Raw genomic sequence first — 14,079 nt, 5'->3', positions numbered from 1 at the left:
TTTTTTCTCAGTCTTGGCCACAGCAAACCTCTAAGTCAAATCAGTATCCCAGGGAACACACAGTCTGCTAATATTCCTTGTGTAGAAGATACTGTGGTCTCAACCCGAAGGTTATGTCAACAAGCACTGTGACTACAAAAGATGGAGGCCCCTCAAATTGCTGCTGCTCACGTCCCACAGGGGGGATGTGCTGGAGAGAAGAAAAGGCCCATTTGCCGGCATCACAGGCATCTACAATGGTAAATCAGGATTCATGGCAGGCCTGAAACAAAGGCTCCTCGGTGAAAACGTACAATTCTTTAAGTAGGCCCAAGGTACCAGACCATGAATTGATCAACGTAAGTGGGAACACTGAACACCAAGTGGAGATCAATCCACGGCTGATAAAGGCTAGAATCCCAAAGCTGCACTTCCAAGAACATGTGCTTCAAACTGCAGGGAAATGAAACACCTGGAAGGGCCACAGGTGCTGGGGGTGATGGTTTCACATCTCTTTCACTTCTGCTCATGCTGACATAAGGCTATGTCTTCATCAAAAACTGGAAGCACTAACTGTGCCAGCTCAGGCCCAGTGGATTTCGGGATTATCGGGAGGTTTGGTATTCATGTGTTTGCCTAAAATTTGCACTAGTGTTAAATTAATTAATTAAAATCAGCATGAGATCACTATGCTAATCAGTCAAAATTATAACCACATGGGAATAAAAATTTGCAGTTTGCCTCCACCCAGAAAACCATGCCTAGGTTTTCATTTTCCCTTAATTCTGACTAGCATCTGTCAATCTCCTGAGCAACACAGGCTGCAGAAGCTCCTAGTGGGAGAAAAGACAAAGTAGAAATGTATCTGCCAGAAAAGAAATTTGAAGGAAGAAAAAAACAAGCAAAGTAAGAAAAAGAAAAAATATGAACAAAAGGACTCAGACATAAAGTGAGCAGGTGGCTATGAGTGACTCTACAAGTGCAATAAGATGTCTGCATAAGAGGCACAAACTGAAAGCTCATTGGTTTGCCCTGCTCTGCTACTGTCTGGGTGATTGTGTCAATGACACCAATAAACTGCCCTGAACGATTAAAAACTGTTATTTCAGAGATTTCAAGACTTTTAAAAATATCCTCCTACGGAAAAGTCCAGCATTTGAAGTAATGCTATGAATTAAAGCATCAGCAGCATAGGTTGAACGCATTTATCATTCGGGATGGCAAGTAGCTGTGTTTATTCAACAAAAAATGTTAGCAAAACAGCGCCTCCTCCACAAGAGCAATCTGAATAGTGCTGGGCTTCCCAGGAACAGCACAGCGCTGCTACCTAATTCCTGATAAGTGAATACACCTATTTAATTATTTAAACATCCATCGATTTCCACATTGATGAAAAGTCATAATTATAAAAATGGCTTAAAGCACCAACCTTTTACTTTGCTGACTCTGTCCTGTGGAAATGGACATCAACTTTATGTATTAAAGCTGCTCTCTCAATAAATAGTTGATAATGCAGAAAACACGTTGTGCATTCCAAGACGTGCGTGTTTGGTAAGTGCTGCATGAGGCATTCAAGGTAAATGTTACTTCTTTTCTAGCATTACTGGCAGAAACACACATTACCTGTATTTCCATTGTGTATTTATCATCATGATTCTGGAAAATGTAACTGGAACCCTTCATTCCTATGAACACTGGTTCCCCAAATGCAGGTCTAAATAGAATGAAAAACCCAGCTCCTATCAAATTTTCCCTGAGGAGGATGAAATGAGAATCAGCTAAGTTTAATGCCTTTGATTGTGATTGTTAGAGGCGTGGAGACTGTGAGTTTAACAGCCTAGGTTCCCGGACCTACTAGAATGCTTCTCACTGAATCCCAAAATATACAGGTAATGAAACTCTGCCTCCTCAAAAGAACCAAACAAAGTGCATTCTTTGGGGAAAATGAAGCAAGGTAGAGGCAGCTGAACACTGACGGGCATGGATATGTCAAATCGGAAACTTAATTAAAAGTTGAAGTGAATGAAACCTCTGCAGTATCTGCTGGCTTAGCAAGGCAGCACACAGGCACACAGTGGCGCACCAGCACTGTCCCTCCAGAGGCCTGCTCTTCTCTCACAGCATCTAAAGCCCCTCAAGATGAATATACAAGTCCCACATACCAGTCCCACAATCTTCCATTCTGTACTGAAAACAGACAAATTTGCTAAAAGATGGCTTACCGCGTTTTATAAAATCAAAACTATCCTATTTCTAAGGACCTAACAGGTTGCTATTCCTGTGCTCAGTAAAGACAAACAGAAGGAAAAAAAAAAAAAAAAACGGAAAATCTGGCACTGAATACCTAATATATTATAATAGGCTAAAGTAGTGAAAGCCATGATATTAAACACAGAAACAACTGATAAAACACTCTTATTTCTGAAGCCATGACAACAAGGTACATTGCTAAATGTCTGTGTTTACACTGATGAAGTCAGTAACAATACTGCTACCTCAAATTATATCACCTAATAAAAACATGTTACCAAAACGGCAGTTTTCCCAGTCTCTAAACACCTTAAAATAGATGCATGGCCAACTATTATTTAACATATATTTACAATAACTACTTTGTAAAGTGTATGCCTTAGTGCAAAAATGACTAAACTTCCATTCTGAAAATGAACGTACTACATTGATTCACAACATAAAGTGTCAAAGACTACATAAAATACATAAAATTATATGGTGGTATACAGTACACCTTACTTAACTGAAAAACTAAAACATCCTTGCCTTAAAAGTGCAATTACACTCTATTATACAACATAGTATTGTCACCTTTGAGTCCCCTTAATACAGCGTTAATGCATTTTCCAACCAAATTTTCTAACTCATTTTGAAAGCACCTTAATTGTTAAGGACACAGCGATATGACGGCAGGGTGCACAGAGCTCTGACTTAGAGGAGAAACTCCTCATACAAATGGCCGGAAACTTGAGACTTAGCAAAAGAGAAGCAATTATCCCCTTGTTTTTCCAAATGATGTTATGTCTCCTACACTCTGAGCACTCAAGTCTATTCCCATTCATACTCTGAACTCTCTAAACCAATGTCCTTTGCTAATTTTAAGAACACAGAAACATTTGCAGGGATAGTGGACCAAGAAGGCCAAAACACAGCTGAAAAATGCTCCCTAAGTGGTCTAACATGCCCTTCCCATCACTCACAAAAGTCCCTGCCAAATAACCCAAAGCCATGAGTATTTCAGAGCCCACAGAGCAGACAATTGCAAACCAAGGGTTAGGGTGGACACCCACCCTGGAACTCAATGCCAAGCAGCACCTCACCTTTCCCTAGCATCAGATTACAAAATGCCAGGCAGCAGCAAGAAATGATAACAAAGCCATAAACAGCTGGAAATAATTACACAATTGTCAAGCTGCAAACATGACAAAAGCAAAGCAGGGCTAGTGAATTCAATATCAGAAAGGATGCTGATGAGAAGGTAAGAGAAGCATTTTAGCTGTTTCCAATTTACTGTTATACAGTAGCAAATAATAGGGTTGATGGAGTTTTGGGCAGTGTGTGTGCACATGTGCATGTGTGTGTGTGCGCGCACGTGTGTGTAACTTCAGAGAGAAAGGAAAAAACATATTTTATGTGTTCTTAGAAAATGTGAGATAAAAGATATGAAAGCACAACCAAAAAAATATTAACAGGCTCTGAAGGGATTCTTTTAGAGTTGCCACAACTACGACATGCAGATGAGAAATATTTCTTTAAAGTTATACAACATGTTACCTTCTTTAAAAGCATAAGAAAAATACACAGGCAATGCCACAGTCCAGAATTCATCACATAAAACACCTGACAAGTGGGCAAAATGCCAAAGCAGAAGACAGACTGGTCCAGATTCAAAGAATACTAGGGAAAGAGGCAATTCCTATAAGTGCCGAGGTGGGTCACAGGTATGTAAATTCTCATCTTGCAGAAGGGCATTTCATAGCCTCAAGTGTTTACCAACTGCCTATAATTCAAGAATGCCTTCCGAGACAACAGAGTGGAGCAAACAATCTTTCCATGGTTTCAACGAATAAGACCATCGGCGATTTTTAAACCAGAATAACTTCGGTCATTCCATGGTGGGCCAACGCTTTATTACAATATTTGGATTTCATGTGGCAAACTGTTTCATACGATGTCCCCAAAAATGCTACTCTCTGAAGTGGAATGCCATAAATAAAATACGTACTTGGTTACCAGGCAGCATGCATAACACATATGGTACATTGGCCCAAAAATCATATTTTAAAAATGCTTAAAAGTTAACATAACAATTTAAGCTGTTTCTACCCATTTTCAGCGAATTTTTCCCTGAAGGCCAATTTTATTTCCTATCAAGAGAATATTTGGATTAATCCTGTTGATCTGCTAACTTGAAATTCTTTGAACCCCTCTAATCTCTCTTCCCCGGCCCCCCCCTTTTTTTTTTTTTTTTACTTTATTTCCTGAAGGGGAGAATGAAGGACCATATATTTCACAACGCAATTTTAAGCTTATTCTTAAAATACTGCCTGTTTGAATTAAAATTGATGCAGCTTCTGATAAAAGCCTAATAATCAATTCTCCATTCTCATTACTCTCCAGAATTACATGGATGCAGACCCATTTCTTAAGTTTGTGGACTACTCTCATAGGTTATTACCCGGCAGTGCAGCTGAGTGGAAAGATAACCACATTCATTCTCCTTATCTGTAATGATGTAATGCATCCCAGCCCTGGGTCTAGATGATTGGGGAATAATGGGATTGTACAACTGCAGGGATGACAAACAATAGTGCAGCGTCTTTCTCTGGTACACTGAACCCCACGCCTCCCCTGCAAGGTGAAAGGCATTAAAAATAGGCACCGAGTCTGCCCCTTGGATGAAGTTAGCATTTTTTGGCCCGAGGAGCGTCTGCTCTGGCACTGAAACAGCAATACCAACACGGAGACGAGAGCCATGCAAAAACACTCAGTTTTCGAGCTCCAGCCAGGACAGTGCGAGTGAGTATCCTGCTTTTCTTTGTGTTTAGAATCAAGTGTCATCTAAAAATAACCGGATGGTAGGAAGAAGTCACTGCACAGTACCATGCCAAGAAACCCGGGGATCAGAGACTCCTCTGATAACTGATGCTGCTCGGGGCTCACGTTTGTTTGGAAAACTAAATCTGCCTCCATTTTCTGTGCCGGAAAAAAAATCATCGCTTCCTGCTACCACAGAAACCTTACCTTTTGCAGAAGCTGGGAGCCGGAGTACTTAGCAGCTATGGATTTTATCTCCCCACCAAAAGCTGAGGCCCAGAGCTTCACCCTACAAAGAGAAGGGGCACAAGAAGAAATGTAACACCCAAGTCACAGTCAACACGCACGCACACGCACACGCACACATGGGGCTATGGCTGAAGGAGCAGGGCGATGTAACACGTTTTAAAAGAAGAAAACATAGAAAAAGCGCCTGGGTGGAAACTGCCAGCACCAAACTGCAGAGCGCAGCGCGGGAGGGGGCCCGAGGGGGGTCTCGGAGTTGAGAATGGCGCAAAGTCTCCCAGGCTCTCTAAAAAGACCACTGAGTTTCATTTGAATCGTTGCCCGAGGACTCAATCCCTCAAACTGGGCATCACCTGGCAAATAGCAGTCAGAAGAAATCCACCCATCCCCCCTCCCAAAACAGAAGTGGGGCGGCAGGGGAGCAAAGAGGGGGGTAATTCAGCGGCCCATGGAAGTTGGATTCGGTAAACAGGCTCCAAAGTTGGTGCCGTAACTTGAGGTGAGCCTCTCCAGATCTCACTCGCCAACCTGCTGGCAGGGGCCAGAGCATCCTACCCCGGCGTCGCAGCCCGCCGCGGGTCCCGAAAGGCAGGTGCCAGCGGTGAGGCCGACGCCCGCGGCGGGTCCTGTCCAGCCGCACCTGCAGGCGCTCAAACTTGGGCACAGCGGGTCGCGGGCCGCCGGGTCCCCTCCCCGGGCGGCGCAGGAGCCGGCACTTACACGGAGAGCGGTATCTGCTGCTCCGAGCGCACCACGTCGCCCAGCGCGGCGTAGAGAAGCGCAGCGGCGAGGAGCGCCGAGGCCCCCCGGGACGCGCGGCGCTGCGAGCCCGGCCCGGCCATGCTGGGCTCCCTCCGACGCGCCCGCTGCGGCGGCGACGAGAGCGGCCGCGGGGAGCTGCGCGGAGCGGGCGGTGGGCGAGCGCGCGGGGCTGCCTGCTCCGCTCCGCGCCGCCCCGCCTGCCTCTCGCGCGCCCGGCTCACTTGGGGAGCAGAAAAAGGAGCGGGTGGCGGGGCGGGGAGGGCGGAGAGGAGGAGGGAGGGAAAAGAGGTGGGGAGGGAGGCGGGCGGGGGAGGAGGCAGCTAGACGCTCCTCTAGCAGCGGCGGCCGCCCAGCCCCGCCTCGGCGGCCCGGGGGAGTCCGGCGGGCCGCGGCGGGAGGGCGGTGGGGCGGGAGGCGCCGCGCGGGCGGGGACTCGCAAACTCCAGTGTCCTTGGCCGCAGCGGAGCGCGCCCTGCCCCGCCCGGGCCACTGCGGCCCCTGAGTTCTTTACAACTCCGCAGTCCGCCACCGCGGGCGCGACACTCGGGCTGGCCGAGGGCCGGAGCGACCCGAGCCGGGGTGGGGGTTGGGGGCGCGGGAGGGAGGCCGAGGACAGGGCGCGGCACTCCTCACTTTGCGGGCTGTGGCTCCGATCCGGCGTCACGCGCGGGGTCCGACCCTGGGCCGGGCGGGGTCGGGGACCACTGGGTCGAGCCGCGGACCTAGAGGAGGCGCGCCCTCCACCCCCGCCACGCTATTCTCCTGCCTGGAGGGAGCCTGGGAAGAAGCCGAACGAAGTCTGAGGGAAAAGCACGGGCTCACAGCTGCAGGCGGGGTCGCACGCGGGGCGGAGCGGGCCGGGGATGGGACTGGGTGGTAGCTCGGGGACTCTGGCGAGGGCAGCTCTGCGTGACCGCCCGTTGCTGCCGGCGCCCAACGGGGGAAGGCGCGGAGGGCGGTACTGCCACCGCGGCGCGGGCGCACCAGCGCGGGGCTCCCAGCATCCGGCCGCAGCGCAGCCGCCCCCAGCGCGCCCGACCCAGGCCCCGGGGCTCCCCAGCGGTCCGCGCTCTGGCTCGCAGCGCTCGGAGTCTGCCCGGCTGCGGCGACTGGCGGGGACCGGGATGTCAGGGCTGGGAGAGAAAGCCAACGAGGCGCCCAGTCGATCCTGACCGGGGAACATCCTGCATTTCGGGATAAAAGATTTCTTCGAGCCTAGGGATTGCCTGCTCGCCACTCCGGCGCCCACTGCACTGGGCAGGAGTCAGTGAGCGCAGAAGGTGGCACCTTCTCGCCGCCCGCAGAGGCAGGGGCGAGGAGAAAGGAAGTCGGGGAAGCCCCTGCGCGTCCGGGGAACCAGCCTTCCCCCAGCCTCCTTGGCCGCTCCCCCCATCCCGGGATCCAGCTTGCAGAGACCCTCTCCCCCGTGCGAGGTCTGGGGTGTGACTGGGAACTTTGTGGAGCCCTCGCGCAGACTGGCGGTAAAGACCGACCTGAGTGAGGCTGAGTCATCCTTGCCAGGCGGAGCACAACTCCGGCGACCCTAGAGAGGAGCGTGCTCCTAATGTCGCCTGGGGATCCCGGTGCACCAGACACCTGGGTTCTCATTTGCATGCCTTTCTGCGATGGGGGCTTTGCCTTCTGCCCTGTCACCCGCCCTCGGCCTCAGCACCCTCAGGTTGCAGGGAAGTGGGTAAGGGTGGGCTCCAGCTTCCGCCAGGTGATGTCCGGCTAGGATCCAGGCAGGCTCTCCTGCCCAGCAGTCCCTGGAAAAAGTTACCCCTGCAGATGTTGGGCTTGATCTCAGATTTGGCAGCGAGGGAGAAGGACTGCTACAGAGGGGCTCTTGGTGCTTTTTCCTAGTGCGGGCAGACCTCGAGCTCCCTTGGGCTCTGGCGGGTCGCGCTCCCACCTTGGAGGGCAGCGCAGGGGGCAGCGCAAGGAACAGGCCCCACTCCAGGAGCCCCAGGTGCGTCTCGCCCACGGGCAGTGTCTACAGTCTCTACGGATGACTAACTGGTTATAATGAATTATCCGCTTCTGTGCATACCCTCTGCCTGAGGAAGCGTGCCCGCCCTTTCCAAACCCAGCCAAGCGCGGCCTGAACCCAGAGGCAAGGGGTCCCAGGGCTTGGACCAGGGGGTTAGGAGAAAATTTGTTTCCTGTCAGGAACGCGGGATGGTTCTTCCTAAATGAAAGCATAAGTGAATGAGCCAGTGAGTGAGTGCATACTAGCTCTTAGTAAGACCACCCGTTTCGTGTATGATATCTATATGATAACAGCCCTTCATGGCTTCACTCATTCATGCAGTCAATAACTGTCAATCATCTTCTATTGATAGGTACAGTAGGACATGCTGGGCAGCCAGTAGTGAACAAATCAGGAGACCTGTCCTCACAGAGTTTACACACTACAAGGAGGACAGGCTTTACTACAAAAAACATAATGGTAAATACACAGTTATACACTTTGACAAGGGAAAGACAATACTGTGTATGAAAAAAAAGTACCTGTGACAGCCATACTGTTGTTATGCCTATTAACGGATGAGAACATCGAGGCACGGCAAAATCTTCCAGCTTAGTCATATTTAAGCAACCGCTTGACTTCTGGACTATACTGAAGGCCACTTGGACGTTAAGGTCATGAAGGCATTTCATAATAAAGTCACTGTGCGTTGCCAGCCTGACACAGGTGAATTTTGCAGTTGTTTCGGGGCAACTAGAGAGCAGGGATGAGAAAGGCCAGGCACAGGAAGTCGTAGTCTCAGGTGGACAGTGTTTTGAGCATTTGTAACACACACAGACCATCTTGGGCAGAACATTATGCACATCACATTTCAGATGGATCCCGCTGATCATTTCATAGTATCCCAAAACTAAAAAATATTTAAACTATCTGATATTAATAAACTCAGAACTCAAGGTGTCCAAAGATTTGGGGTCTTACCACTTACATATTGTAATATTCTTTCCAGAACCACAAAAGTCAGTGCTGGAAGGGGTCTATAAGCTATCTAATCATGCAGTCTCATTTTAACAGAGAGGAAAATGAGGCCCAGAAGGATTTAGCCACTTGTCCAAAGACACATACCCCTTAAAGAGAATGTTCTTACTTTGAACCAGGGAGTTCCTGCAGCTACATGAGGATAAGGGACCAGGAGCACTTTCCAGTAAGCCAAATGTAGTACCAGGGCATTGGGTGCTACTTGCTATTTTCACCCAAAGCTTGTATTTCAACACCCAACTCTCAGTTGAAGCATGGAATCTGGCCACATAAAACTTTCACTGGTAGACCTGTGCACTCCATCCTATCCAGCTGAGGATGTCCCACTTTGTCCTGCAACAATGAGGAGTTGCTGGAGGAGTTTGAACAGAAGTGAAAGATGGTGAAACAGAAATGAATGTTTTAGAAGCATTCACCTGATCCTGGCATATGGAAGGGATTCTGGAGGAGCCCCTAAAGCAGTGGTTCTCGTCAGTGTGTGAGAGGGCATTGCCCCGGCAGCATTTTGGACAGCTGGAACTTTTTTTTTTTTTAAGACAGAATCTTGCTGTGTTGCCCAGGCTGATGTGCAGTGGCACATCTCGGTTCACTGCAACCTCCACCTCCTAGGTTGAAGTGATTCTCTTGCCTCAGCCTCCCAAGTAGTTGGGATTACAGGGGCCCATCACCATGCCTGGCTAACTTTTGTATTTTTAGTAGAGACAGGGTTTCACCATGTTGGCCAGGCTGATCTTGAACTCTTGACTTCAAGTGATGTGCCTGCCTCAGCCTCCCAAAGTGCTGAGATTACAGGTGTGAGCCACTAAGCCCAGCCTAGTTGGGATTTTTTCTGTTTGTCATAATAACTTGGGGTCCTACTGGCATTTAGTGGATAGGGGCAGAATAGGCCCATAAAAGGACTTTCAAATGCCCCATTGGACCTTCAGGTAAGAGAAAAACCCCACTTATAACCAACTGAATCTAAAACTAAAAGCCATTTTACACATAAATTAAGAGGAGTTTTTCATGGCTTTAATAAAGACCAAATAGTCCAGGAATGTAATCATGATGTCAATAAAGGCATGGGTGTCTTCTGCTTTGTTCAGAATCTTACCAAGAAGTTGTTTAGTTGCTTCTTGAGGTTTGTTTGATTTATTGTTTTTCATTTTGGAAAGTCTCCAACACCAACTGTGCTCACAGATCCTGAGTTACTAACACACACACACCTGTATCAGTCTACATTTGGGGCGTGGCATTCAAAGTTAGTCTGCATATAGGCACAGACAGCTAATAACATTATTAGATATTGTAGTTCAATCTTGTGCAAGCATTTCACATAGTTAAATAATTCTTATTTTATTATAAATTACTTTTATTTTACTGCTCTTTGCTATTACCAAATAAAGCATCATATTGTCTTTTTTAAATTCTGACTTTGATTAAGTTATGTTGTCTCAGAATTTCATGTCAGGATAGTAAAATGCGTGTTGAGTCTATCTGGGTGAATATCTACTGTGAAAGGAATACCAGCTAAAAGGTTGAGATGTTGCTGATGAGGAAGCAAAATGGTTCAATCAAAAGAAGGAAAATGGCAAATCCTTTCTTGTTTACCCCAGCAATTTGTCTGCTGGAAATTTATCTTACAGTTACTGTATTAGTCCATTCTCCAGAAGAAATACCCAAGACTTGTTAATTTGTAAAGAAAGGAGGTTTAATTGATTCACAGTTCCCCGTGGCTGGGGAGACCTCAGCAAACTTACAATCATGGCAGAAGGCATCTCTTCACAGGGCAGAAGGAGAGAGAATGAGTGCAAGCAGGTGAAATGCCAGAGGCTTATAAAACCATCAGCTCTTGTGAGACTCACTCATTATCACAAGAGCAGCATGGGGGAAACCACCTCCATGATCTAATTACCTCCACCTGGTCCTGCCCTTGACAAATGGGGATTACTACAATTCAAGGTAAGATCTGGGTGAGGACATAAGAGCCAAACCACATCATTCTGCCCCTGGCCCCTTCAAAATCTCATGTCCTCACACTTCAAAATGCAGTCACACCTTTCCAACATTCCCCCAAAATCTTAACTCATTCCAGCATTAGCCCAAAAGTTCAAGTCCAAAGTCTCATCTGAGACAAGGCAAGTCCCTTCTGCCTATAAGCCTGTAAAATCAAAAGCAAGTTAGCTACTTCCTAGATACAATGGAGGTACAGTCATTGGGTAAATACACATGCTCCAAATTAGAGAAATTGGCCAAAACAAAGAGGTTGCAGGCCCCATGCAAGTTTGAAATCCAATAGGGCAGTCATTAAACCTTAAAGTTGCAAAATGATATCCTTTGACTCCATGTCTCACATCCAAGTCTTGCTGATGCAAGAGATGAGGTCTCACAGCCTTGAGCAGCTTCACCCCTGTGGCTTTGCAGGGCATATCCCCCCTCCTGGCTGCTTTCATGGGCTGGCATTGAGTGTCTGCAGCTTTTTCAGGTGCACAGTGCAAGCTGTCAATGGATCTACCATTCTGGAGTCTGGAGGACAGTGGTCCTCTTCTGACAACTCCACTACACAGTGCCCCAGTGGGAACTCTGTGTGGGGGCTCCCATCCTACATTTCCCTTCCACACTGCTCTAGCAGAGGTTCTCTATGAGGGCTCTGCCCCTGCAGCAAACTTCTGCCTGCACATCCAGGCATTTCCTCTGAAATCTAGGCAGAGGTTCTCAAACTTCAATTCTTGACTTCTGTGCACCCATAGGCCCAACACCACATGTAAGCTGCCAAAGGTTGGGGCTTGAACCCTCTGAAGCAATGGCCCCAAGCTATACATTGGCTCCTTTTAGCCATGGCTGGAGCTGAAGCAGCTGAGACATAGGGCACCATGTCCTGAGACTACATAGAGCAGGGGGTCTCTAGGCCTGGCCCACAAAACCATTTTTCCCTCCTTGGCCTCTGGGACTGTGAAGAGAGGAACTGCGGTGAAGGTCTGTGATATGCTCTGGAGATATTTTTCCCATTGTCTTGACAATTAACATCCAGCTCCTACTACTTATACAAATTTCTGCAGCTGGCTTGAATTTATCCTCAGAAAATGGGTTTTTCTTTTTTATCACATTCTCAGGCTGCAAATTTTCCAGATTTTATCCCTGCTTCCTCTTAAATACTTTGCCACTTAGAAATTTCTTCTGCCAGATACCCTAAATTATCTCTCTCAAGTTCAAATTTCCACAGATCTCTAGGTCAGGGGCAAAATGCTGCCAGTCTCTTTGCAAAAGCATATCAAGAGTGACCTTTACTCCAGTTCCAAACAAGTTCCTCATCTCCATCTGATACCACCAGCCTAGACTTCATTGTCCATATCACTATCAACATTTTGGTCAACGCAATTCAACAAGTCTCTAGGACATTCCAAACTTTCCTACATTTTCCTCTCTTCTTCTGAGTCCTCCAAACTGTTCCAACCTCTGCCCGTTACCCAGTTCCAAAGTCACTTTCACATTTTTGGGTATCCTTATAGGAGCACCCCACTCCTGCTGCCAATTTACTGTATTAGTCTGTTCTCACACTGCTATGAAGAAACAGCCAAGACTGGGTAATTTATAAAGAAAAGAGGTTGAATTGACTTACAGTTCTGCATGGCTAAGAAGGCCTCAGGAAACTTACAATCATAGCAGAAGTCATCTCTTCACAGGGTGGCAGAAGAGAGACTAAGTGCAAGCAGGGGAAATGCCAGATGCTTCTAAAACCATCAGATCTTGTGAGGCTCACCCATTACCATGAGAACATCATGGGGAAATTGCCCCCATGATCCAATTACCTCCACCTAGTCCTGCCCTTGACACATGGAGATTATTACAATTCAAGGTGAAATCTGGGTGGGGACACAGAGCCAGGTCTCCCAAAGAGCAGAAGACTGGAAACAACCCAACTGACTACCAACATATGATTGGTTAAAGAAACTGATACATCCAGAAAATACAATATTATGCAGCTGTTTTTGAAAAATGAGGAGGATTTCTACATATGGAGGTGAAAATATCTGTAGGATATACTAATTTTTTTAGGAGCAGGGCACATAACAGTGTATATGGTGTGCTACTTTTGTGTAAGGGGCAAAAAATAGAATACATATCAGTATTTGCTTAAAGAAACAATGGAAGATACAGAAGAAACTGCCAATATTTATTCCCTGTTGAGAGACTGGGGGAACAGAGGAGAAGGAAATGGGAGTGAGAGTGAAATTTTACAATGTTCATCATTTTAAATCATTTATTTTGAGTTTTTTCTTTTTTATTTTTGAGATTGAGTCTCGCTCTGTCACCCAGGCTGGAGTGCAGTGGCACCATCTCAGCTCACTGCAACCTTCCACCTCCAGGGTTCAGGCGATTCTCCTGCCTAAGCCTCCTGGGTAGCTGGGATTACAGGCACACGTCACCACACACGGCTCATTTTTGTATTTTTAGTAGAGACGGGGCTTCACCATGTTAGTCAGGCTGGTGTCACACTCCTGACCTCATGATCCACCTGCCTCGGCCTCCCAAAGTGCTGGGATTACAGGCGTGAGCCATCGCACTGGCCTCATTTTGATTTTTGAGCCATGTGAATATATTACTTATTGAAAGCAGTAAGAATACAGCTTTTCATAGCATTTGTAATAGTTTAGCTAGTGGGGTAGAATGAAGGGAGCAGACATTAGAGTGAAATGTGAAGGACATTTAAAATCCTTGATCTCCTGCAGATGTGTTTCTCAAACCCTGAGAGGTCCTGATTCAGGAAGTCCAAGTTGGCACATGAGGCGGAGGGACATCTATATTTTTAATCAGTTTCTGGGAGGATTCTGATGCCCATATTCATGGAGCACAAGGCTTCCTTTATAGGTGTAGAGCCTATAGCAGTATGGACTTTGGGGTCACACAAACCTAGGTTCAAATTGTGGCTTACCCTCATCGTAGCTGTGTGATATTGCTCAAGTTATCTAACCTCTCTGAACACCCTTTTCTCAACTGCAAAGGATGGATAACAAAGAATTCACTTCACATGAACATAAGGAGGATGAACTGGTGTA

At 47.2% G+C, this 14,079-nt stretch overlaps 1 protein-coding gene across 6 annotated transcripts in view; it reads right to left on the bottom strand.

The window, feature by feature from the left end:
* CACNA2D3 (calcium voltage-gated channel auxiliary subunit alpha2delta 3) overlaps positions 1 to 6,272 on the bottom strand; it is a 933,834-nt gene extending 927,562 nt beyond the window's left edge. For 5 of the 6 annotated variants that reach the window (XR_004272347.1, XR_004272353.1, XR_004272348.1 and 2 more), the window contains exons 1-2: positions 5,995 to 6,236; positions 5,236 to 5,317 (exon numbers count right to left, since the gene is read on the bottom strand). Coding sequence is in view for 2 of the 6 variants with exons in the window: in XM_032289509.1 (XP_032145400.1) it covers positions 5,236 to 5,317; positions 5,995 to 6,116 (204 nt within the window). In the remaining 4 variants the exon portion in view is untranslated. Of the gene's footprint in view, positions 1 to 5,235; positions 5,318 to 5,994 lie in introns of all 6 variants that reach the window. The other variant, XM_032289508.1, reaches the window with a different exon arrangement.
* Positions 6,273 to 14,079: the final 7,807 nt, after the last annotated feature.

This window comes from Sapajus apella, unplaced genomic scaffold (assembly GCF_009761245.1).
Source record: "Sapajus apella isolate SASKATOON/1434 unplaced genomic scaffold, GSC_monkey_1.0 scaffold23, whole genome shotgun sequence".
In the NCBI taxonomy this organism is placed as follows: Eukaryota; Metazoa; Chordata; class Mammalia; order Primates; family Cebidae; genus Sapajus; species Sapajus apella.
Note: the sequence above shows the minus strand (reverse complement) of the source record. Positions and strands in the feature narration are given on the sequence as shown.